This window comes from Leptidea sinapis, chromosome 4 (assembly GCF_905404315.1).
Source record: "Leptidea sinapis chromosome 4, ilLepSina1.1, whole genome shotgun sequence".
Lineage (NCBI taxonomy): Eukaryota > Metazoa > Arthropoda > Insecta > Lepidoptera > Pieridae > Leptidea > Leptidea sinapis.
In genome coordinates this window covers 5,499,530-5,524,562 of record NC_066268.1, presented here as the reverse complement: position 1 = coordinate 5,524,562, position 25,033 = coordinate 5,499,530, and the positions used below count along the sequence as shown (strand labels likewise).

Genomic DNA, 25,033 nt, shown 5'->3' with positions numbered 1-25,033 from the left:
CACATACACTTTTATTCACTTCCCCCCTTCTGACGTTCTATGGTGACGAAATTCGTAAATAGACATTATGGTTTTAGCATGAGTGCGCAAGATTTTTAATAGCTGACAATAATTCGTATGAGTTTAACGGTCATGCTAATTGTTTGGATAAGATTCAGTATTTGAAAACTATTATTCAAGAGTTTACTATTGTTGTAGTGATTATTTGTTTCAATTTAAATTTAGAAGCTTAGTAGCTATTTGAATTTAGAAGGACGCTAAAATCATGAGTTTACTATTAGGTACTCTAGTGATTATTTGTTTCAATTTAAATTTAGAAGCTTAGTAGCTATTTCAATTTAGAAGGACGCTAAATTCATGAGTTTACTTTTAGGTACTCTAGTGATTATTTGTTTCAATTTAAATTTAGAAACTTTTTGAATTTAGAAGGAAACTAATATGATTTTACAGGTTTGTGGTCACTGTTAGAAGGCTTTATTAGATATAATATATGATGTATTTAATGATTATAAATTTATGTAAGAATAAAGATAATTTCAGTGATTTAATCTCAAGTGTACTGTAGATTCTCAATGACTATTGCCTAAATTATTGTATTCGAACTCATATATGTGAAGACATACAATTATCTTTTTCGACTTTATGTGAATAAGTGTATTGCAATATTCTTTTAAACCTCATATTGTTTTAATAACTAAATAGGTTAGTTGGTAATAATGTTAGTTATTTGCTATTAAATTAAAAAAAAATGCGCGAATTTAGAATATTTTTTTCTCAACTAGTTGCCTCTTGATAATTCATATGCAATGCGCATACTTTTTGCAACACCCGAGGATTCACAGGTGCGTTGACGGACTTTATGGTGGTTTATGCGCGTAAGTAACTTTTGTTCTATAAACATGGGCATACCACGTAATGGGGTTCCATTTTTTGGTTGTATTTCGAGTTGTTCGCACTGTGGAGGACCGCTAAACATCAAGATAGTAAAGATAACATTTTAATTAGTGGCGTGTTTGAGTGAAATTCAGGGTTCGTAGTTGCAATACCAAGTTAAAGAGACCATTATTCTATCTCCGGAACATCAATCTATATATCTAATGGATCTGCGTTGCACGTAGCCAAGCTAATCAAATGGGTTTGCCGACCCATATTGCCCAGTGGTTAATGACCGTGCCTGCTGAGCTAGAGGTCCCTGTTTCGAATCCTGGTAGGTACAAACATTTATAAGAAGATTTATGGATGTTTATGTGTATTTAAGTATGTATAAGTAAGTATTAAATATATCGTTGTGTTGTACCCATAGTACATGCCTAGTTTGGGGCAAGATAATTTGTGTAAAAGTGTGTCAAATTAAATTTGTTACCAAAATTTATGTGCGTTGCTGGTTCCGTTCCCTTCCCAGGAGAGAGGGATATCATTTTAAAAATAACAAATTGTTTAAAAATGTGTATGTGTCTATATATATATATATATATATATATATATATATATATATATATAAAATTTAATTGCTGTTCGTTAGTCTCGCTAAAACTCGAGAACGGCTGGACGATTTGGCTAATTTTGGTCTTGAATTATTTGTGGAAGTCCAGAGAAGGTTTAAAAGGTGAATAAATAGGAAAATGCTGCTAAATTAAATAAAAACAACAATTTTGTATTTCCTTTGATGTGTCCACATAATTTTTATGAGAGAATTTTTTCACGCACGGTTTGACAGTTCTGCTGTGACACAATTTCATTACGACAGCAGGGTGCATATTTTACGAAGTAATTTTTGATGTTATAATATATTATTGACAAATTCATATAAAAACATTATTTTATTTATTATATACAGAACAACGTCTGTAGGGTCAGCTAGTAACAAATAAATATACTGGGATGCAAAATACTACATATAACAGCAAATATCCATCTGTGCCTTACAGAGCGCTATCTTCTGAACTGGTTTAAAATATTGTCTGCCATTTTATTCGAAACCAATATGGCTTTTAATATGTTGAACTCAATATTACTCCGGTGCTAGTCGAGGTATCATGCGGACTATGGTTAAAAAGCGGTGTAACCATGACATATTGACACAGTAACACGAGGAACCTAATTGAGCTGTGAGATAGGATGGAAGTAAACCTCTTCTGTGGGAATCAAAGCGTGAACAATGTTCTTGGATTAGAACATATTCTTAAAATATAATTAACTAGAAAAGTAGAAGAACCAAAGTTACCGACATAGTCCAAATGATTGCGAAACTGAAATGGCCGGTGGGAGAGAAAAGTCCTCGAATGGCCACCACGTACCGGAAGACGCAGTGTTGGTAGGCCCCCCACAAGATCCGAATGTATTAGATGAGGGCAGCGCAGGACCAATCGTCGTGGAGATCTTTGGGGGAGGCCTTTGTCCAGCAGAGAACGTCTTGCTGCTGATGATATAAATCCAGTGTCCTGATATTTGTTTCCAGTGAACTCCTAAACTAATGAACGGTTTTAATTTTTGGATTACTTCATAGAGTGCAGTTTTGTCCAACTTGAGAAATAGGATAGTTTTTATTTAAATTTGGGACCCATAACTATTTTTATATCCAATATTTGTTTTATATGTCTGTGAACAATTTTATTATAACAAAAGGGAGATGTTATGAAATATTATTGACAAATTCATAAAAAATTGTATTTTATTTATTATATATAGAACAACGTCTGTCGGGTCAGCTGGTAATAATATACTTATTATAATGTTGCCCCAGTTATCTTAGGCTAATAAGTAATTGTACTTTAACTTAAATTGCTAAATAGTTAAAAGTAAGAATGTGTCCATTAACACATTTCTTTATGTCTGTATTAAGGGGAAGTTATTTTGTTCATGTGTCTTTTATAATATCACTATTATTATGTTATTTTACACTAATTAACGAAATAAACTTAAAGCTACATTCAAAATACTGTTTTATTACATAAACTATTGGAATATCAAAAAACGAATTTCATACGAAGGCTGCATCTGAAGGCTTCTACGGTTAATGATAATTCAATTATAATTGGCTGCGTGTTCATTATCATTTAATTAATCATTTTGGACTTTCTTTAACGTAAATTACTGTTTTATTACAACAAGAGTAATTGCGTATTACAGTGTAGGCTTTCGTATATAATTTTAAGGTATTTTGGGCAGTTTTTTTAGTTTTATTATATTTTTAAAACTGACGAGTTCACCTGCTGTTTAGTGGGTCTTTCGAATGGTTCGCTTAGTTGTTAAGTGTGGGTTCGAATCCGGATGGTACATAAATTTTGGTACAAATTGCAATAGAATGATAGAAAACAGCCTGCTAGTTTTATCAGTGGAAGGCTTTTTTGCACAGATTTCCGGCTAGGTGTGGGTTTTAGCGCATTTTATAAGAAGTTATCACGTCAAAAAAACAATGTAAGTATCTCTGGGACAGAGTTTTTGAAGTTATACTTTAGACACGTTATGAAAAAATGCTGAGAGTGAAATTTTAAGATGCGCGCGCATCACTGTAACACAAAAGTAACAGGTTGAAGTTTGTTAATAAAATTTTCTGACGTTTGCGACATTCGTTATTTTTGAAATAAGAACACGAGGAATAAATCATTTTAATGAGTTTTGCTTTGTTACGCCAAACAAGTATAAATTCTTGCGTGCATACATAAGTACACACACACTTTACTTTGAGAAAATAAGGGACGAGACGATCAGGACGTTCAGCTGATGGTAATTGATACACCCTGCCCATTACAATGCAGTGCCGCTCAAGATTATTGAAAAACCCAAAAATTCTGAGCGGCACTACAACTGCGCTCGTCACCTTGAGACATAAGATGTCAAGTGTCATTTGCCCAGTAATTTCTACGGCGCTCTTCAGACTGAAACACAGTAATGCTTACACATTACTGTTTTACGGCAGAAATAGGCGCCGTTGTGGTACCCATAATCTAGCCGGAATGCAAAGGAGCCTCCCACTGGTAAATATAATTATGTTATACCTTATATCATCGGGCAAGTATAAAATATATTCTACGCATGTTGGTCGTCTTAATTACGTCTTCAAGCATGGGTACAATTACAATATAATTAATATGAAACAGTCAAGAATCAGTATTTTCTCTGTTACGTATTTACAATTTAGAAATCTCCCTACATTTAGATATTCTATGAGTACCCATTGGCTATTCCTCTAAGCATCTTGAAGACACAATCAGCACATACGATTAAAGCATCTATAGTGCTAGCAATAAGAACTATTGTTTTGTACACGAACATTTGAATAGATTACATTGAATATACAATGTACTCTCTCCGATTTAAGTATCATTGTTTGAGACCTGTCAATAGAAGGTTGCATCCTAACACTGTCCTATTTATAGATAGATTTAATTTAAATTTGACTCTATTTTAATATTAATATGGATCAAATTTCAATGTATTTAATCACTTCAAACTTACAAGAATAACGGTGTTTGTAAAAGAAATGTGAGTAATTGACCTTATGTCAACATCTTAAAGATCTATTGAAGTATAAAAATGATAAATCAGATATTCATTCGATTTAATTATCACACGTTCGACAAACGAATTTTATAAAAAGCATTGAAAGAGTTTTTATATTAGCAACTAGCTAACCCGACAGACTCTGTTCTATCAAAAGATAAAAGAAAAAAAACAAAAATCATTAAAATTATTTATTCCATGTGCTATTCTACGTTTTTAGAAAGAACAATTTTGTAAAAATCTTACAAAGATGGCTTTGACAATTAATTATTAAATAACAAATACGGCTGTACGGGCTTTAACGCTTTGCCTATCCTAAAAATGGACGAATGAACCAAAAAAAAAATGGACGTCAGAAAATATTAGTATTAGTATCACCCTGTTACTTTTGTGTGACAGTAATGCGCGCGCATCTATAATTTCACTCTCATCATATTTTTTACATAAACTTCAAAAAAATATGATCTAAGTATTCGGGAATACTTAGATCATATTTTTTATAGTCTAACACCATCTAAAATTTGCAATCATATTAAGGAAAAAAACCGTATTTTAAAGTTAAGTTTAAGTTAAAATACGGTTTGTTTATTTTTTTTTTATGGAATAGGAGGACAAACGAGCGTACGGGTCACCTGGTGTTAAGTGATCACCGGCCTTTAAGGAAGATGTACGCGCTTTTTTTGAAGGTACCCATGTCGTATCGTCCCGGAAACACCGCACAAGGAAGCTCATTCCACAGCTTTGTAGTACGAGGGAGAAAGCTCCTTGAAAACCGCACTGTGGAGGACCGCGACACATCCAGATGGTGGGGATGATATCCTAACTTGTGGCGTGTCGTGCGAAGGTGGAATTCGACGGCAGGAATTAGGTTAAACAGCTCTTCAGAACACTCCCCGTGATAAATGCGGTAGAAGACACACAACAAAGCGACTTCTTTACGCAACGCCAAGTGATCCAGCCGTTCACAGAGCACTGGGTCCCCCACAATTCGAGCTGCTCTACGTTGCACGCGGTCAAACGGATCGAGCTAATACAGGGGTGCGCCAGACCAGAGATGACAGCAATACTCCATGTGGCCGGACCTGCGCTTTTTAGAGCGCTAGTATGTGGGCCGACTTGAAGTATTGCCGTGCTCTATTAATGACGCCCAGTTTCTTTGAAGCCAATTTGGCTTTGCCCTCCAGATGACCACGAAATTGGCAATCACTCGAGATTTCCAGACCCAGTATTCCGATACTAGGCGAGGCTTAAATTGGACAAGGTTCAATTTACCCCATACCGCGACCTTCTCGAGAGAGGACTCGATAGAAGACACAAGTTTCTCCCGGCACTGGTCGATGTTTTCCCGAGAGAGACCTGCATAGCCCGTGTATACGTCATCACCAGTGCTGTCGTCTCCATAGCAATGTATGTTGGATGTGTCCAACATATCATTGATATGCAAAAAAAAACGGCGTAGGAGATAGCACACAGCCTTGGGGCACTCCAGCGTTCACGGGCTTAGGATTCAAGCAAAAACCGTCGACAAAGACTTGTATGCTACGCCCAGTGAGGAAGCTGGAGGTCCACTTGCATAAGCTCTCGGGAAGCCCAAATGATGGAAGTTTTGAGAGGAGCGCCTTGTGCCATACACGATCAAAGGCCTAAGCTATATCCAGGCTAACTGCCAGGCCTTCCCCCTTGCTTTCAATAGCTGCCGCCTATCTATGTGTTAGGTACACCAGAAGATCACCTGCCGACCGTCCATGGCGAAAGCCGTACTGTCGGTCGTTGATCAACTGGTGACCCTCTAGGTATACTAAAAGCTGGCGGCCAATTATGCTCTCCATGATTTTGGAGAGCAGGGAGATAACAGCAATAGGCCTGTAGTTTGCTGGATCCGAACTGTCTCCTTTTTTTTGGATTGGATGGACAAGGGCTGATTTCGAAGAGTCAGGGACTACGCCTTTTTAATAAGAGTGCCGGAATAAACGCGTTAGCACCGGCGTCAACTCAGGGGCACACGTTCTAAGCACGATTGGAGAAATGCCATCCGGCCCGCTCGACTTCCTGACGTCCAACGAAAACAGAGCTCGCCTAACAGTTTTCTGTCTGAACTGTACTTCAGGCATAGAGCTCTGACACCGCGGGATGGTCGGCGGTGTTTTTCCGTTGTCGTCAAGAGTCGAGTTGGAGGCAAAAAGAGCACACAGGAGATCGGCTTTCTCTTTTGCCGTATGGGCCAGGTTGTCATTCCTCATGTGCAATGGCGGCAGGGATGGCTGGTTGAAGTTACCAAGAGCATCTTTCGACAACGACCAGAACTTGCGTATTCCGGTCGGGTAACTGGAAAGCTGCTCGCCGATTTTGACGATGTGCTTCGATTTCGCACGGGTGATTTGCCGCTTAAAAATTCTGGAGGCACGGTTATATTTCCTCTTAAGAACTTTGCAGTTCGGATCCCTTGTGCCCAGCGCCGCAACCCAAGTTCGATACGCCTGTTTTTTGCAGTCAGATGCTGCTTTAACTGACGCATCGAGCCAGGGCTATGATCTGCCACCGATCGGTACTACAGAGCTTGGTATAAAAATATCCATGCCCTGCAGTATCACATCTTTTACTGCAACGGCGCAGACACTAGGATCATCCGAAGGGCAACAAACCTTGCCCCTATGATGGATGAGGATGCAAAAAAGGAACGCAACCTATCCCAATCTGCTGACTTGTAGTGCCAAACGCGGCGGGTCGCTGGTGGTCTGCGACGTTGTTGTCGGATAGGCACTACACTCCACCAGGCAATGTTTGGACGGTCCGAGAAGGGTGTCGACAAAGACATGGTAACCATCGGGATGTATAGTCATCAGAAGATCTAATAAGGACGGCATGTGGCTATCCACATCCGGGAGCCGCGTTGGCGACTCAACCAATTGGGACAGACCATACGCCAATGCAAAATTATGCACAGATCGCCCTGCGTAGTCTGTGGTACGTGATCCAAGCCATTCGGCATTGTGCCCGTTGAAGTCACCCAAGACTACGATTTCAGCGGAGGGGATCTGTGCAAGCACGTCGTCAATTGCCGCTTGAACGCAGCCCATGTTTATATAGTTGCATTTAATAAAAATTCAAATCAAATTTAATCAAAATCACTTTATTCATGTAGTTCACGGACCAGATCAAGACACTCACACGCCTACCACTTGCGACCGCAATAAGGAAGGGAAAGGACCGAAAGGAGTGGAAGGCTTTGGCGATCAGCGTAACAAATACTTTGAAGTACGGACACGATCATCACAATTGGAGAATGCGACGAAGAAGATATTGTAGATGCACGGCTAGTGTACATAATTCAATTTAAGGATCATCGTCATCATCATCAGCCGGAAGACGTCCACTGCTGGACAAAGGCCACTCCCAAAGATTTCCATGACGTTCGGTCCTGCGCTACCCTCATCCAACGTATTCCGGCGATCTTGACCATATCGTCGGTCCTAGGGGGGGCTCACCAACACTACATCTTCCGGTGCGTGGTCGCCATTCGAGGACTTTTCTGCACCACCGGCCATCTGTCCGTTGAACTATGTGCCCTGCCCACTACTACTTCAGTTTCACTTTTATTTATGGATATTATGTCGATAATCCTTTCCGGCCACATCGAAAGCTTATCAGTTCACTATCACTATCTTGTAACCGCACGTGAGCTACTTTGCCTTGAAAAATCACAACTGTCCGTCCAATGACAACTGTGGAATGAGTTTCCTTGTACGGTTTTTCCAGGACGATACGACATGGGTACCTTCAAAAAAAGCGAGTACACCTTCCTTTAAGGCCGGCAACGCTCCTCTGATTCCTCTGGTGTTGCAAGAGAATGTGGGCGGCGGTGATCACTTAACACCAGGTACGCTTGTATGTCCTCCATTTTCCATTAAAAAAATACGTTTTACCAAAGTCCGTTATTGAAATAAATTACATAATATACCACTTTATATGCAAGATTTGGCCAAGCACACTTTCTCGGCGTTCAAATGACTTTAAATTGACTGATTGAATATAAGTAGGTATATAAATGGTGATATCGTATCGACATAATATGTGAACTGATTATTTGGAAAGTGACTAATTATAATTTGACACCCGTGCACGACACCTTAAGCGTAACACCTTTAGTACTTAACTTAACTTAAGTAACTTTTGTAATACAAATATTTAAATTAGTTTTGTAAGAATGAGCTACCAGTGGCAGGCTCCTTTGCACAGTATACCGGCTAGATTATGGGTACTACAACGGCGACTATTTCTTTCGTGAAGCAGTAATGTATATGTCGTACGGAAATGGTAATAACAGAGATTTGGTCAATGCCCATATCAATGCCAATAATCATATATCCACAAATATTCTTATATTATTGTTATACAACTTTTTCACAACGCACAACGGCATTTTAAAATATTTTATTGGGACGCAAACTGATCTGTCACAGACGATGGCAAATCTCATAATGGCGGCCGATCGGCTTGTATTTGTGTAAGTGTATACGTGGGGCTATGTGCGTATTTACACGTTTACCGGCTTGTTTTGGTGCCTCACTGTTATGTAAGGTGACACAGAGTCCTTATTTTTTTACTCGTCCGTGGTCACAAGGTGAAAAAAAAACGTACGTTACAAACACACTATCAAGCAATCATGGAGTATCTTTATATACTCTTGTATTAATCCAAATTTTTTATTATTTATGAAAATAGTCATGTGCAATAACAGCTAGATAATATATTTATCCCCTTGATAAATGGAATCAAACTTCTGGTTTGAACAACTAAGATAAGCCAGAGAAAAAAGGTGGCAAGTTTATCTTCATCCTAGTAGAGAGTATGCAAGGGCATTTTAAAAATGTTCTACAAATGTTCTAGTGCTTCAATTCAAAAGTCAAACGGACATACAAAAAATTTGGTAAGAAGTTATACCTGATAATAAACCAAGGATATATATACATTTTGCCTTAGATCATTTATACGTCTATGATAGATAGATAGACATGACAGCTGTGAAAACGTCGAAAAAAAATTGAGTTTTAAGTTAACCTCAATTTTAAGTAATGCACACGTGTGTGTTAGTGTTAACACAAAGTGTCATACAAATTGCGGGTGTAAGACGTTCCTAGCTTGTCACGCACATTATTAAACATAATATATAATAATATATAATTACTTTATTGTCAGTACATTTCTAAAAATTTAATTTACATTCACAACAATCGTCACCTTTTTGCTCTTAAAAGTGATTTTCATTATTATAACACTATAAGTAAGGGATTGCTTGTAACTAATTCTGGTAGGCTTCATAAGATACATAAAAGCTTTAAGGGTAAATGTATTCACTTTTATAATAATGTCCCAGCCACTGTTCAGGCATTATCTATAAATAAATTTAAATGTTTTATTAAAAAATACCTCCGTCGTAAATCCTACTACTCCACAGCTGAATATCTAGCCTGGCACTAGATTATAATTATTTTAAATCAATAGCCATGAATTTTTATGGCAATATTAAGATTTTACTATGCATGCCCAGCGCCGATCTAGATATAGGCTAAAATTTAATATATATTTTTTATTGTAAAGCAGCTTTTCTTGGTCTATCCAGTACTCTGTATTCTGTGGCGTAAGGTCCTATCCAGTAGGTTGTTCGCTCTGTGGTACTACTTAAGCGTCAACCATCTGTCAACTGTCAGAATAATTATAAGATTTTAGCCACTAACTATAGATTTAGGATTGGTCTCCGCTGCACTACTACTTAGATATATTAGGCGTAGTCGCAAAGTGCGGTAACTAATACTACGGCCTAGTGTACTCGAGCCAGTCTCGAACAATGTGTGACGTTGACGTACCACATGTTCTGCTAAACTTTACTAATAATTGAAACTAAATGTCGGGTTGTGTAGTAATGCTTTGTAAAAATAATACTACAAGAAATAAGAAAGACACTGGGATCACATATCATCAGTAAGTATTTTATATTTTATTAATTTCAATGTAAAATAACACGAAGCGTATGTTACATAATTTGAAAGATGCCATTGAGTGTCGAGATGCCTCGCACTACAATATAAAGTTGCCGTAGTAAAAAAAGCTATTGTTCTTAGGTAGTACGGTTTCTAGTTGAAATTCAGCGGTAACCAATCCTATATCTAAGCACATAGATCATACTTAACAATTAACAAACTATGCTAACTTCGTCATGATTACAAATAAAAAAAAAGTGTGTGTGTACTTGCACGCAAGAAGTTATACTTCTTTGGCCTAACAAAGCAAAAAATCCTTAAAATTATTTATTCCTTGTGGTATTCTACGTTTGTAGAAAGAACAATATTGTTCAAATCTTGCAACGATGGCTTTGACAATTAATTATTAAATAACGAATACGGCTGTACGGGCTTGAACCTTTTGCCTATCTTAAAAATAGACGAAGAAAAAAAAATAACGAAAGTCGCAAACGTCAAGAAATTTTAGGAACCAACTTCACCCTGTTACTTTTGTGTTACAGTAGTGCGCGCGCATCTTAAAATTTCACTCTCATCATTTTTCATAACGCGCCTAAAGAAGTATAAATTCAAAAATAAAAATCGGTGAAGTCCTTATCGGATTTTCACACGATACAAGTTACAACACCCAACAAAATGAATGACGAATTCCACAGCTATTTGAAAACAAAAATTTCGTACTCACAAAAGATGTAACTGTAAGTATTAGGTCATAACGTTAACGAAGAATTTATTGTAGGTGCACCCACAAAGCCTACTAAAGTCCGGTTACCCTTAGGGTGACAGTGCGTTTGTATGTTTGCGGATAATATTATAATTTTAATATTGATATCTGCTCATAGTTGACACCTTGACAAATTAAGTTATTTCGTTTGTTTCATAACATAAAAGTTATTTGTTCAATTTGCCAAAGCGATTTATATTTTCTTCAAAAGAAATCACCTATTCGTAACAAAAACACCAAAAGAAATAGCTTATTTTAGTTCATTCATCTACTGCACCTGTCGTAAGGTATCATATTGCAATAATTATTTCATTTAATTCTATTAGAATAAAGAAGAATAGAAATATATTTATTTACAATAGAAAGATACAATAACATAACGTATTACAACAACACTTGGTAAACGTCATGAAGCTATATCTTACGGGAGTAGAACTAATAACGAACTCCCAGCCCATCTGATAAATCATATAACAACTTAACCTATTTAATATAATATTATACAATTTCAGGTGGCCTGCAAAGAACCAGACAAGAACCATGCATCATTATCCTGTATAAAATAATTTTAACAAAAAAACAACGGCTACAGAAACACTATTCCAGAACAATAGATATCGACTCCAAAAATTACAATAATCGTAACTAAAATTATATTGTATGTGACGAGGAAAGAACCTCTGTATTGCTTTTAAAAGGTGTGACGTCATTACTGTTGACATCACAATTGCTATCTTGCTGAAGATCACTCATTGGTTCTTCTAAAGAAAACTAAACGAGTAGGTATTACTTTCATTTATTCAACGGGCAGTGTTAGGACGTCCCGGAGAGGTCCGTATCGTACGACAGCCCGAGCACGACTGACTCGAGTATCGACGTGCGCCTGTATTTATAGGACCCGGCGCACGAGCTACTCCACGTGTTTTGAAATGCGGCCGTATTTATGGGGCTCGGTGCACGTGCACGTGTTTTCAATTTATGTTGTTTTTACAATAATTTCACATCACAATGTAATTGAAGGATAAATTATGAACTAATTTTAACTAAAATTAGTTAAACTGAATTATTCTCGTTTTTATAATAGGTGTGTTGTAGTATTTGCGCCGTTATAAAATACACAATATTTTTTATACTTTTTAGTGCATATTATATCTAATTTTCTGGAATAGTGTTTTTGAAGTCTGTAGTTTTTTTGTTAAAAATATTTTTTAGTTTTAGTGAATTTGAAGTACTCTTACTAACAATTTGTCTAAATACTAATTATAGGTATACAAATTTTTTCAATGAATCAATGAACGTAATCGCTTTGCAATTTGATTACAATTAGCTACACTGACAGTTAATTCTGCCACAGATCGCACCCTTACTGTAAGTCGTTAAGGAGTCCCATTGATCATCATATTCGACTAAGACAATTACTTGACCATAACTGTGTTATGGTGAATGACTTAAATATCCTAATAGCATTAAAATATTCGACCGAGTATCGTTAATTTGCTCCTAAGAGTTGAAGAGTTCCGTTACTTTTTCATGTATTTCATTATCAAAACCCAACCAAACTCTCACCAAACTACCTTTGAAGTATATCCTTTCCAATAAAAAAGAATCATCGAAATTGGTTGGCGTATCCACATACGTATAGAAAATTTAAGATTGGATTTTTAAACTTTGGATTATTTAACACGTTTTCTCATGGATGCCATTGTCAGATCTGGACAAAATTACAATGAGACCACACGAAAAGCACCACCTTTCAAATAAAATTTTAATTATCCAAATTAGTTGACCCAGTCGAAAGTTCTGAGGTAACAAACATACCGAAGAATTGAGAACCTCCTCCTTTTTTGAAGTCGGTTAAAAATCTATACATTTGTAAACCCTATTAATTTTAACAATTTTATTTCAATATAATATTATCAAAACTTATCAACTGTAAAGTAGATCCCGTAGATAAAGCCACAACCTGAGAGTTGAACAAAGACATATCAAGAATTATGAACTTTACGTCACTCAAACGGTAGGTTCAGTGGAAGAGCGCTCGCACGGAACGCGAGAGGTCGCGGGTCGGAGTCCCGCATCGTTCATAAATTTTGTTTTTAAATTTAATTTGTGTTATATAGCGAAGCTTTTTTAACAAATTTCGATATCATGGTCACTCTAGTCAAACGTGACTCCAAAACAAAGAAAGTTGTGTTGTAAGGTGTAAGTCGTGTGCGATGATGGGTAATGGGTTACAGGTAGGGCCAAACTAGGTCTTTGAGTAACTGTTTAGTACTTTGAACTTAACTCATGTTATCATCTATCGCCTTATAACTGCACGTCTCGTTATAAGTTATATATACATAAAAGAGAGGAAACTTGGAATTTCATGAGAATTGGATTTTTTCAAGCTATTCTTGAGCACTTTTCGAAGATTCGTTGGTGAGGAATGGTTGAGCCGCAGTATTCGAAATGAAGAAATGGATTAGAAGTTGTTTTTTTTTTTATGAAAATAAGGGATGACACGAGCAGGACGTTCAGCTGATGGTTATTGATACGCCCAGCCCATTTCAATGCAGTGCCGCTCAGAATTATTAAAAAACCCAAACATTCTGAGTGGCACTACAACTACGCTCGTCACCTTGAGACATAAGATGTCAAGTCTCATTTGCCCAGTAATTTCACTAGCTACAGCGCCCTTCATACCGAAACACAGTAATGCGTGAACATTACTGCTTCACGGCAGAAATAGACATTGTTGTGGTACCCATAATCTAGCAGGCATCCTGTGCAGAGGAGCCTTCCACTGGTTAACGGAGATATTCAAGAGTTTATTTCAGATGTCAAGGAAGCAATCTTAAATGAGTTTTATACGAGAAAAATTATATTACTATTGGCTTGTTTGAAATTTCTGTCGATACCAAAAGTTAATTAAAAATTCGAACAGAATTTCAAACAAATTTTTAAAACTGTAACCCTGAATACGGTGCTATCACCTTAAGTTAAATAATCTTTTACTTAACACACGAGTGTAAATTATTCTACACCCATGCTTAAAATCCCCTATTAAAGATTCTGAAACAGTTAGCTTATTACCAACATTAAAACACCCAATGTCGTAATAACCATTACATCATCCAAACGAGTGTTGTAATGTTGTACTGAATTTCATAACAACACTCCTTGGTTTTTTTTTTCGATCCCTTCATGCACAAAGAGTTTCAACAGACAGCCACATTCTTATTGCTCGATGCGTGGTATCTGTATGAATTTCAAAAAAAGAACATCATCGTTTACGCGCGTTCCACACAACCAGAACGTGGCGCGCCGTAAAAAAAAAGTAGGCTATTCGAAACCCCGCCATTTTTCTTGAAAAAATGAGCGATTGAAGTTTTGACAGCACACCGCCGGATGATTTAAACGCTGCAAAAGAACATAATATTCAAGTGAATTTTAATAATTGCACAATACAAAATGTAAATTACTACTAAAATAAATAATTAAGTATTTCATTAACACTTAGTTTATTTGTATAAAATCAGTAATGAATGATATTAAGTTACTACTAGGACTGGATGTTTTAATGTTAGCAGTAAGCTAACTGTTTCAGAACCTTTTAAAGGATTCATATTCTGGGTGTAGATAAAATCTTGTATGCAACTGTTGATAATTAGGTATTAAAACCATGAGTGTTTTAATACCTGATACTATTATCCCACATTCGAGTTTTAATACCCCTTATTACACAACAGTTGCATAAATAACTAAAAACAGATGAGTGTGTGCATTCCTTTTCAGATTTTCAACTATCTAATATTAGGTACTATTAAAAGAGTCTGGCTTTTGCGTCTGTCAGTAATAGTATATTATGATATAAATGAAATAAGTTTCTCATTGTATATATTTTTATTTATGATTGCTTATAAAATGCTCACAGAATACCTTTATTTATTTATGGTGTGTGTGGATGATGCAGCTACTGTACTCAATAACTATTGTATTCATTTATATTTTTGTCTTACTCGTGTAAGGCATTGATTATTGGCGTTGGAATATGTTTGTTGCATCATTTTACATATTATATTGTAATTGAAATTATTTGTAAATCGATGGAAATGTAAATCTTGATATAAAAGAGTGGCAATGAGTTTATTGCTACTTCTCCTCATTAGCTCAACCCTTTACGAAGTAGCGGTAGATTCAATAAGAAAAATTTTTTTTTGACATTTCCTTGACCTACATGAATAAAGTGATTTTGATTTGATTTGATATATATGAGGCTGTGGGTTGCAGCCTGAGCTGTAGACGAGGGCGTAAATTAGCCGAGTGTCTAATGAGCAACTTGCTCACGAGTTTCATACGCACTTTTTCAACACACTTGCGACGAAAAAACAAACTTGTATTGCATCGCGATACAGACAAAATATGAAAATAATGGGAAATGGAGGGCAAGTTTTTTTTGCACGCGTCAATTATTGTAAGGTGTTTCATTACATATAGCTGTTTAAGCTTTTAAGTTTGCTGCAATTTTTTTCAACACTAGACCGTATCTATTGCTTTATTTAAAATAGGTGCTTGATTTTAACTTACCTATGATTCATTTTTGTGTTTTGATATCTCCTGTTTATTTCTGAGAATATATCACCTACAGGCAAGAAATTTTGTCACTTTCATTCATTTTATTTGACACGTCGAACGAAAACTAAAAGAGCTTATATTTTTACATCCTTGTTTATGTCTAATCTACATCAATTGACTGATAAATGACTTTCTGAACAATGCCACAAATTGGGAATGGAGCGACACCCCTCAGCCTATAAAATAATAAGTTTAATTGTATAATATTACTTTGTAAACATATTTTTGGATGAAAAACAAAAGCCCGCTGAGTTTGTTGCCCCTATTCTTATCAAGTCTGAGGCATTTTTTTTAGAATGGGTGGTAGTTCTTGACTTTCAATAAGTGATGACACATCCTATTTTGAATAAAATATTTGAATTTGAATTATTGATTCACTTTAAGTAAAACCACATCGTATTCATAATAATATGTATTCTATTGGCATTTGGCACTGAAACAGCAATATTTTCTATAATTTCAGCATTTGCAAGTTTCAAACAGCGTTCTAACATCTGTACTATTCATATAGGTATATTCTTTAGTCTATCACACTGCACTCTATGAACACCTTACAAAATCTACGATATCCGACCCTGTTCTCGTCCTGTAAGACGCGGCAGTTCTTTACTAAATGTTTCTACACTTATAAAGTCTCATAGCTGCAAAATGCTCACGAAACTCTAACTCAATCTTAAATATTTAGACAACAGAAAACAACAGGTTAGGAATATCACTTTAGTGTGCATGTAAAGCTACGTCTTACAGTCGCCATATCTATAATACTTTGTGCGTGAATTGCTCAAAATAGAGGTTAGTTATTAAGTAAATTTTCGACTTTTTCACAGCTGTCATAGTCTATCTAGACGTATAAATGATGTAAGAACATTTTTTTATGACAGTAAGGGACATCGATTATGGGTGCCTCAACGGCGCCTATTTGTACCGTGAAGCAGTAATGAGTTTGCTTTACTGTTTGGTACTGGGTGCCGTAGCTAGTGAAGTTACTGGGTAAATGAGACTTGACATCTTATGCCTCAAGGTGAAGAGCGCAGTTGTAGCTCCGCTCAGAATTTTTGGGTTTTCCAATCATCTTGAGCGGCACTGCATTGTAATGGGCAGGGCGTATCAATTACCATCAGCTGAACGCCCTGTTCGTCTCGTCCCTTATTTTCATAAAAAAAATAGCAATTTGAATTGCGGGATTCACATAATTCGTTTGAATCATGTCACCATTTTTTAAGTGTTAGCTATGCGAAATCGAGCGTATAGTCTTATTTCTCTATATTTTTTGGACAACAGTTAATAAAAAATAGTTCATGTTATAAAATGAAAAAAACCCAAACATTTCAGTTCTTTATTTGTACGAAACAAGTGTTATTTAATAATAAATATTAAAAATATATAATAAAAGAGTATAATCTTCCTTTGGTATTACGTTTCAGTAATATGACTGTATTTATAAAATAAAAGTCTATACATAAATAATATATACAAAATAATCAGAAATGTAAAAAAAAGATAAGGTGAGCAATTAAATAAATTCGGGTGTTAAGAGGTATAAATGTAAACATTACATAAATAACTATATATACATACACTAATATTTACGTAAGACAGCTTATATATGAAAACTTATAATAAAATCAACACATAGAAATATGAAGAAAAATATACATAAGTACATATATACAATATGAAATATATCTAAGGACTTATAGGACTAGATCACAGTAGCTGAAGAGTCATATTAGTAATAGACAAGTAACCATACATAAATATTTGCAACGACAAATACACAAATACGGATACCGTATAGGGTGTGAAAAATATACTAATATAGTACAAGAGGGACCATACAAATTCAGAACGTTCTTTATGAAAACAATAACAACAGTAACGAACATCGTTACACTCCCCCATAAAGGGATAACTATCTCTCAATAAATACTCTTACACTAGTAATAAATAATTACACCGCACGTTTTAAATATCGCATTTACCATTTGTACACAAATAATAGGGCCCAGTATCGTTCCTTGGGATGTCCTTCTTTAATCTGACTTAACATGGCCCGAGTAAGCTAAGTTTTGTGCTTCATCAATTGATCTACCCCATCCATGGCCACTGTTTGCGTAGTGTTCTTCGTGATGAGGGTGGGCAACCACTTCGTAGCTGGTCTCATGATGTTTGCTTGCAAGGAGTTTCTTGAGAGCAATAATACCAGCGACAAGTAGTGCGATCTTGGCAAGAAGGACGGCTTTGGCAGCAGCAAAGGCGATGATTCCAAGGAAAAGGGGGATAAGAGCCATGATCTTCAGTTTAGCGATGGCTAAGAGGGGGATGAGCTGCTTCAACTTCTTCTTCTTGCCACGAGCTGAAATAACAACCTTGAATTAGAGAAACCCAAATATACAATTATCTTTGTTATTTTAAGTGGTACACCCACATTTTCCTACAAAAGTAGAGGAATATCAGTAGTATTACTGGCCTTTAAATAAGATGTACCAATGTCATATCGCCCTGGACACTCGCAAGGAACCTAACTTCACAGAACTATGGGGGTTCCTTGAAAACTGCACATCCAGATGGTGAGGATATTATCCAAGTTTGTGGCGTGACGTTTGATGGTGCTATTCGGAGTAGTACTCAGATAAAGCAGCTCTTCGAAACACTATCTGTGATATATAATACTACATAAGACAGTGTGTATAGAATCTCAAAGGTAGATTAAAACAAACTTTTCAGTCCCTTGATCATGACGAAAAACATTCTTTCAAGATTTATCATATTAGATTATTTATTTATCTCTTGTTACTTAATTATATTTATATCTAATATTATAACTATAAGACTTCTAATATATAGCAAATATCATTCATTTACTAGTTAACGGCAGCTTTGATTAAAAATTACCTGGGAGACAAGCCTTTACGTAATTAGTAGGTAAGAATTATATATCCTATAATAATACAAAAGAAAAAAAATTTATAAGAATCCTAAAAAGAGTAATTAACATAATATGCAAAAATTTTAATATGAGGTTATAAAAATTAATGTGTGTGTAGTTTAAATGAAAGTGATTCTGTCTGAATTCCATTCCAAATTCCACGACAAGTTTGAAAACTAGGTAACCATGTTTTGTATGCGCAGCCTGATTACTTCAGGCAAATATTGCGTATTCCACCGGTGCGTCAAATTATTTGAAATTCAAATTCATAATGCACGCCTCAATCACTTCAACAAAATTTGAGTTCCAAGATATGAGGACGTGAAGGAATTTTTTGCTTTAAATTCATTTGTAGTTCATACAGAGCTTCAACATTGCGGTTGGTAACTATTTCTTTGGTTTGCTGTATTTTTATGGTGATATTTGTATCTGATGAAAATTATTTATATATTATCAAGCTCCATAGCATTTAGTATGTACAAATGTGTAAAAAGCATTGAAGATTTAAAAAAAATGGTGTCTTTCGAATTGAAATGCTTAACTCACGTGTAGGTGATGGAAGAAATAACATTGACAATCTTGAATATTAGAAAAGTTCGATCTAGACGTTGACTCTACGTTCAAACCATGAAAATAAAAGATTAACAGATGCCAGGTCAAGAGTACTGGGAATCAGCGAGTTAGTTTGAAGGGAATAAATAATAATAATAGCCTAGATCTAGCACACGAGGATATTGACGTGTGGGATGTTTTTTAACAATAAGTATCCCAATAGTGGTTTCCGTAAACAGTCTTATAGCAAAGAGCCTTGACCATCATCTCAAGAGGCTCTCGCTTAATAACTGGATTAAGGGTCAGTTGCAGAAGGTAGTTATTTTGGGAACGGCACTCATCGTGCGGAAGTTCCTCAGTCTGTCATCCTAACCACCGGCGGAATATAAATGTAACAAATAATATAAATTATCATAAAGAGTATAAAAAAAAATAAAAAAAGAAGTCACGGACTTATGTAAAGAAAGGCATCCTATTGTCAACTATATACTTCATACAATCTTGATATGGTTATTTATAGTGATATACTTGTATTTAGTAACAGTGTGCGTGGCTTGGTGCATACACTATGTTCTATAACTCTTGCTTTTTTAATTTTTTTATGTAAGTCGTTTTATTGTTACGTCACTTAACATAAAAGTTATTAATAATGGATAAAAAAAATGGTGCTGAATTTCTTGCCACTGCTTCTCATTAAGGGTTAACATTTTCAGAAATAAATTGACCTAAGCTAAGCCATTTATTATTGAATATTTTTCCTATTTGGAAAATAAACTCGCTGCGTCAATATTTATTAAAACAATAAAAAGAAATCAATTTAATTAGTAAAACATATAAAAATAGAAATTTGATTAGTTATACCAACAGCTGATAATAATTTACCGGATGCGTAATGGCGAGAATCGACTTTCTTAAAACCTGGGAGTGGTCAATTTCACAACGTCTTAGGAAACTGGTTTGAAAGCCAGGACTTCGCTGATGGTTTTATGGTCAAGTTCGGAGATACTTGATGCTACTTTCATGACCTAGTGTGGATTTGTAGAAAACGGCAAAATTCCTTAATGTGGTTCTATTAGTTGACGCTTACAATTAAGCGTTATATTGCATCTAATAGATTTTCACATAACTTGCCATTTTTAGTACTATTATTAAATTTTAATACTATTATTAAAAATGTTTTTCACTACATACGTATGAATGTTGAGACGGGATTATAAAAAACTATCAAGTACTTACTTTTGATTATTTGATCTTTCATTATCTGAAGCATAGGTTATTTTTACACGCTTTTTATTAGCTTCACCTGCATGTATGTTTGTTTGTAACCGACTCATTTCGGCGCGATTTTGACCTACTATAAACGACCGGATTTCGTTCAAACTTCATAGATTTATCTAGGACCGATGACACTACAATAATTTGATAAAATTATCCCATTTTTTAAATTTATGTCTATAAGGCAGGAATTGATGCTAAATTTAAATTTAAACCATTATCTTTTCAACCGAAGCGTGTTTTTTAGTTTTTTTTTCTACTTTTAGTTTTTGAGAATATTAATTAGTTAGCACAATACGATTCAAAAGTGAGATAATTTGTGTGAGCAAAATTGCATACTCGCAAATAAGAAAATTATTGACTTTGACGAAGTATTTAATTCTTTGAATGCAAATTTATTGTTAGTATAGACGGTCTGATTTTACGTCCCTATTTTGTATTCCGTAATTATGCACCTATATGAGCAAATTTGCTTATTAACGGTATTTTATCTACAGCTTTCGGCGAAATAGTTTTCAGCTCAAAAATTTCGCAACAAAAAAGCATATAGCAACGTTGAGTATCTAGTTGGTTGAGGTATTAAGAATTTACTTCATTATTGTCCTTTGAAAAGGACTTGTGTAACATTACTGTGTTTCGGTCTGAAGGGCGCCGTAGCTATTGAAATTACTGGGCAAATGAGACTTGACAACTTATGTCAAAAGGTGACGAGCGCAATTATAGTGACGCTCGGAACTTTGGGTTTCCTGAAATCCTGAGCTGCACTGCATTGTAATGGGCAGGGTGAATCAATTACCATCAGCTGAACGTCCTGCTCGTCTTGACCCTTACTGCCATTAAAAATAAACTATATTTTAATGAGCATTATCCAATAGAACAACTTAAGTCTTAGCCTTGTTATTTGAAATATTTAATCGTAAATCTCGCTTGCGAATAATGTAAAAAGATGTCGGACAGGTGGAAGCAAATAGTTCATCTACCTTTACAATATGCAGCCGTAACAGTAATTGAAAGAAACTAAGAAGCTATAGGTTCCGGTTAGCGTGAAAATGGGAACATCTAGTTAGCTTGTTAGCAAGATACGTATGTGTGTGTGATGTCTAATATATTGTAATGTTTATTACTTTAAAACCACAACGTACAGTAACTGTAGATGGTGGTTCGCCATTTAGAGATGCATTACAAAATAAAGCAAACGGCATTAGTCTTAAATTGGTTAAAGATAATTTAAGTGCAACTTAATACGATATTAAATTTTTGACATTTCAACCCATAAGATGTTTTATTTAACACGTTGCATACTTTATATTTATTGGTCTCAATTTCTTTATCTGTTAGAATATCAAGGTGTATGATTTTTTTCAACCGTCTTACGAAAATTATTAAATTTTAATTACAAATGTTGACTGTTATCACGACTATCATGTTCACGAAGCATCCTTATACAAACAATGAATTCAAGCTCTTAAGGTTGATGCATGTACGATGTACCATAATTGTACAATACTAATGTACGATAATTCTGCATTACTTTTTATGAAATAATTTACATTATTTGAACATGAATCATATATTGGATGAACCACTATTACAGCCATTGTAAAATATTCTATTTGTTTGAAAGGAGTGTACGATGAGTTTCTTGTATGTTCTTCCCACGAGCTTAAGTTTATCCGAAGATATCGTAAATTCAGTATTAAAAAAAGATATTTATAGTGACTGTTTATTTGACTTTGACTTTGAAAGTGTTTCACGTGTTGAATTGTTTTATAATAATGATGAACACATTGTACATTATTGAGCTTTTCGATACAAGTAATAGCAATTTTGTTCGAGATCTCCCGTGTCAGGTGTATAGTAATTACCATCACTTATAATGTAAAATGTAATGTGATATTATTATGTATATTGACAAGTGAAAGGCTAGATTAGTAATCAATCAAGTAATGTTGTGGGAATCTCGCTAGAGAGGAAAAAGTAAAAGTTGTTTTCGTAGTTCGGAAACAGGTTGAACAAATTCGAGCAAAGGCTGATTATAATTTCATAACTGTATTTTGATTGCTGTTCTCTTTGAATTTGAAAATATTCTTGCAGTACTGGGTCACTGGTCTTCTATATTCAAAATGTTTTTCTGCCTATCACAATGTGGCGAATTTTAAAAGGAAAAAAAATTAATGAAGGAACGTTAGAATAAAAAAAATAAATATAAGTTATAAACCATCTAGGATATATTTCGCATAGAATGGTGGTAGTTTCATCTACCTATATATATATAGATATATCTCGATACGACCAGTAGTTTAGGCGTGATTGAGCCTCAAGCAAAGACCATTTTCATTATATATATATTGACTAGCTGACCCGACCCTGAAATGTATATAGTATGTTATCCTTAATAGATAGACATATACTATCACGGACTTTTCTGTAGACCTATATATAAGATAAACATTTCCACCATATATTATTTTGTCATATCTCAATTTAGACAGCGTTTTCATTGAAAGCTCCCAGGCGGCTTATTTTTTACCAATACCTCCTACAAATACCGGTCATGTATACAAAAATATATCCAAAAACTAAACAAATTATATTCTTAAACCTTCCTCGAGGACCACGATATCCATGAACATCGGTTCTGTAGTTTTTGAGTTTATTGCGATGTTTATTCGATGCAATATTTCATAGATGAATTCATTATTTTGTTATTATTCGAACGATACGAATCCTATACATGTTTTTACACTTACCTTTGTGTTAGTAAGTACAGTGACAGAATTCTTCAGAAAGTGGTGTGTAAATTGCCTGTAATATTACTTATTATGCGAAAAATGGTGGAATGTCTTTTTTGGTGCCTGTTTTTCTTTTATTAAATTTTTAAGAAGATTCTTACCGCCAAGTGGTTATATTTATTTGGAGTAATGTGGTTTTACTTTTATTTATACCTATTTCTTTGAACTTATAATCGATTAAACATTAAACGTATTCATTAGATTTATTTCTCGCCAGTTTTATAGCTCCAAGAGAAAAGTTATCATAAATAATAAATAACTGTATTGCATTTCATTCTTATGTAAAGGTTATTTATACTGCGGTAAGTACAATAAAAGAAAATGAATAGAGTGGTAAACTGAACTTGACCGAATCAGTTCCGCTCTTTTTAGTACAAAACAACGGTTGTATTAAACCATTCTTTAATTTATTTACATTTCTATTATATCTTATTTGCTACATTATTATATTTTGTCTTAATAATTATTCGTGTTTAGATTTTTAGGACGACACTAAATGGCATTGCCTTGTGTTATTATATATAGTTTTAATTAAAGTATTAATTTATAAGATATAATACTAAATATTAAGATAACTAAAATTATTAAACACTATAAATATTTCTTTTAAATTACTGAATCTATCATATTTTCGGGAAAATTAGAGCTCGTGAGAAGAACATATTATATCATATTAGAAAAAGTTAAATGTTTTAGTTTAAAATAAAAATCTTACCTTCTTCGAGTGATCGCTTCATGCCTTCAACAGCAGACGACGGCATTCTGAATTGGATTACATGATTCTCCAAAAAGTCAGCAGCAGAGTCCACAAGTCTTGATTCCACCTGTGCCTCCCTGGCCTTAGGGTCTTCCGCCAGAGGCTCATACGCCCTCGCAGACCTCGGCGATCCATTCCCGATCAACGACACGCCCTCAGCCAGGTCCATTTCCCTCGCAGTCGACAAACTCTCCACATACTTCAAAGCTTTCTCCTGCAACCAAAATCAAGACTTAGTTAAATCCACAAGCACTAATCACTTAACACTAAACACTTCACACACCTTTAGGCACAAAGAGAGATCTCCTTCGACGCATTCTTTGACAACACCTAAAACACTGCCAACTAGATTAGGATCGTTTGGACTTTGATCAAGTGCGGGCATAGCCCTCGCTGTGGCGAGTAGAAATAGGGCAATTGCGTACGATCGCATCTTTGTTAACTACCCTTTCGAAAGCTTGGCACAAAGTGTTGCGTCGTGGTTATATGGTGTCTGTTATAAGTCTCCTCACCCCACTACAAAGCCGGACTCTAAAGTGAACCTAATGTCGTTTGATCGAAGGAGTGTGAGCGAAATTATTTTAATTCAAGCAATTGTGGTGGTTACTCGGTTCATTGACGGACTTCACGCATGATGTATTAAGGTTCTGAGGTAATAGGCTGTGCAATAGATGCGTAATTATATTGAGATAATGTTAATTTTGTGAAGCGTTAGAATACAGTGCTTGGAGTTAATTATTATAAAGTTCATCATAGTTATTTTTGCACGGTTTTTATTAGATTCACCTGTACACCCATAATTTAAGCACTAGAAATTAAATAAAGATTTTTTTTTGCATGCAATGGTAGATATAAAATTTTACAATA

The 25,033-nt window shown here is 35.1% G+C and overlaps 1 protein-coding gene across 1 annotated transcript; it reads right to left on the bottom strand.

Annotated features, from left to right (window-relative positions):
- Positions 1 to 17,183: 17,183 nt before the first annotated feature.
- On the bottom strand, positions 17,184 to 24,645 carry LOC126979815 (uncharacterized). Its single transcript, XM_050829360.1, has 3 exons — positions 24,450 to 24,645; positions 24,125 to 24,380; positions 17,184 to 18,217 (listed from the first exon to the last, which is right to left on the bottom strand). The coding sequence occupies exons 1-3, from the start codon at positions 24,597 to 24,599 to the stop codon at positions 17,895 to 17,897; spliced, it is 729 nt and encodes a 242-aa protein (XP_050685317.1). The 5' UTR covers positions 24,600 to 24,645; the 3' UTR covers positions 17,184 to 17,894.
- Between the last annotated feature and the right edge of the window lie 388 nt (positions 24,646 to 25,033).

What these genes read in the sequence shown, in the direction of transcription:
- LOC126979815 (XM_050829360.1), bottom strand. Translation starts at nt 24,599, where the DNA reads ATGCGATCGTACGCAATTGCCCTATTTCTACTCGCCACAGCGAGGGCT. An exon ending in ATCTCTCTTTGTGCCTAAAG is followed by an intron (nt 24,381 to 24,449) that starts GTGTGTGAAGTG and finishes TTTTGGTTGCAG; the next exon opens with GAGAAAGCTTTGAAGTATGT. An exon ending in GAAGCGATCACTCGAAGAAG is followed by an intron (nt 18,218 to 24,124) that starts GTAAGATTTTTA and finishes TTGTTATTTCAG; the next exon opens with CTCGTGGCAAGAAGAAGAAG.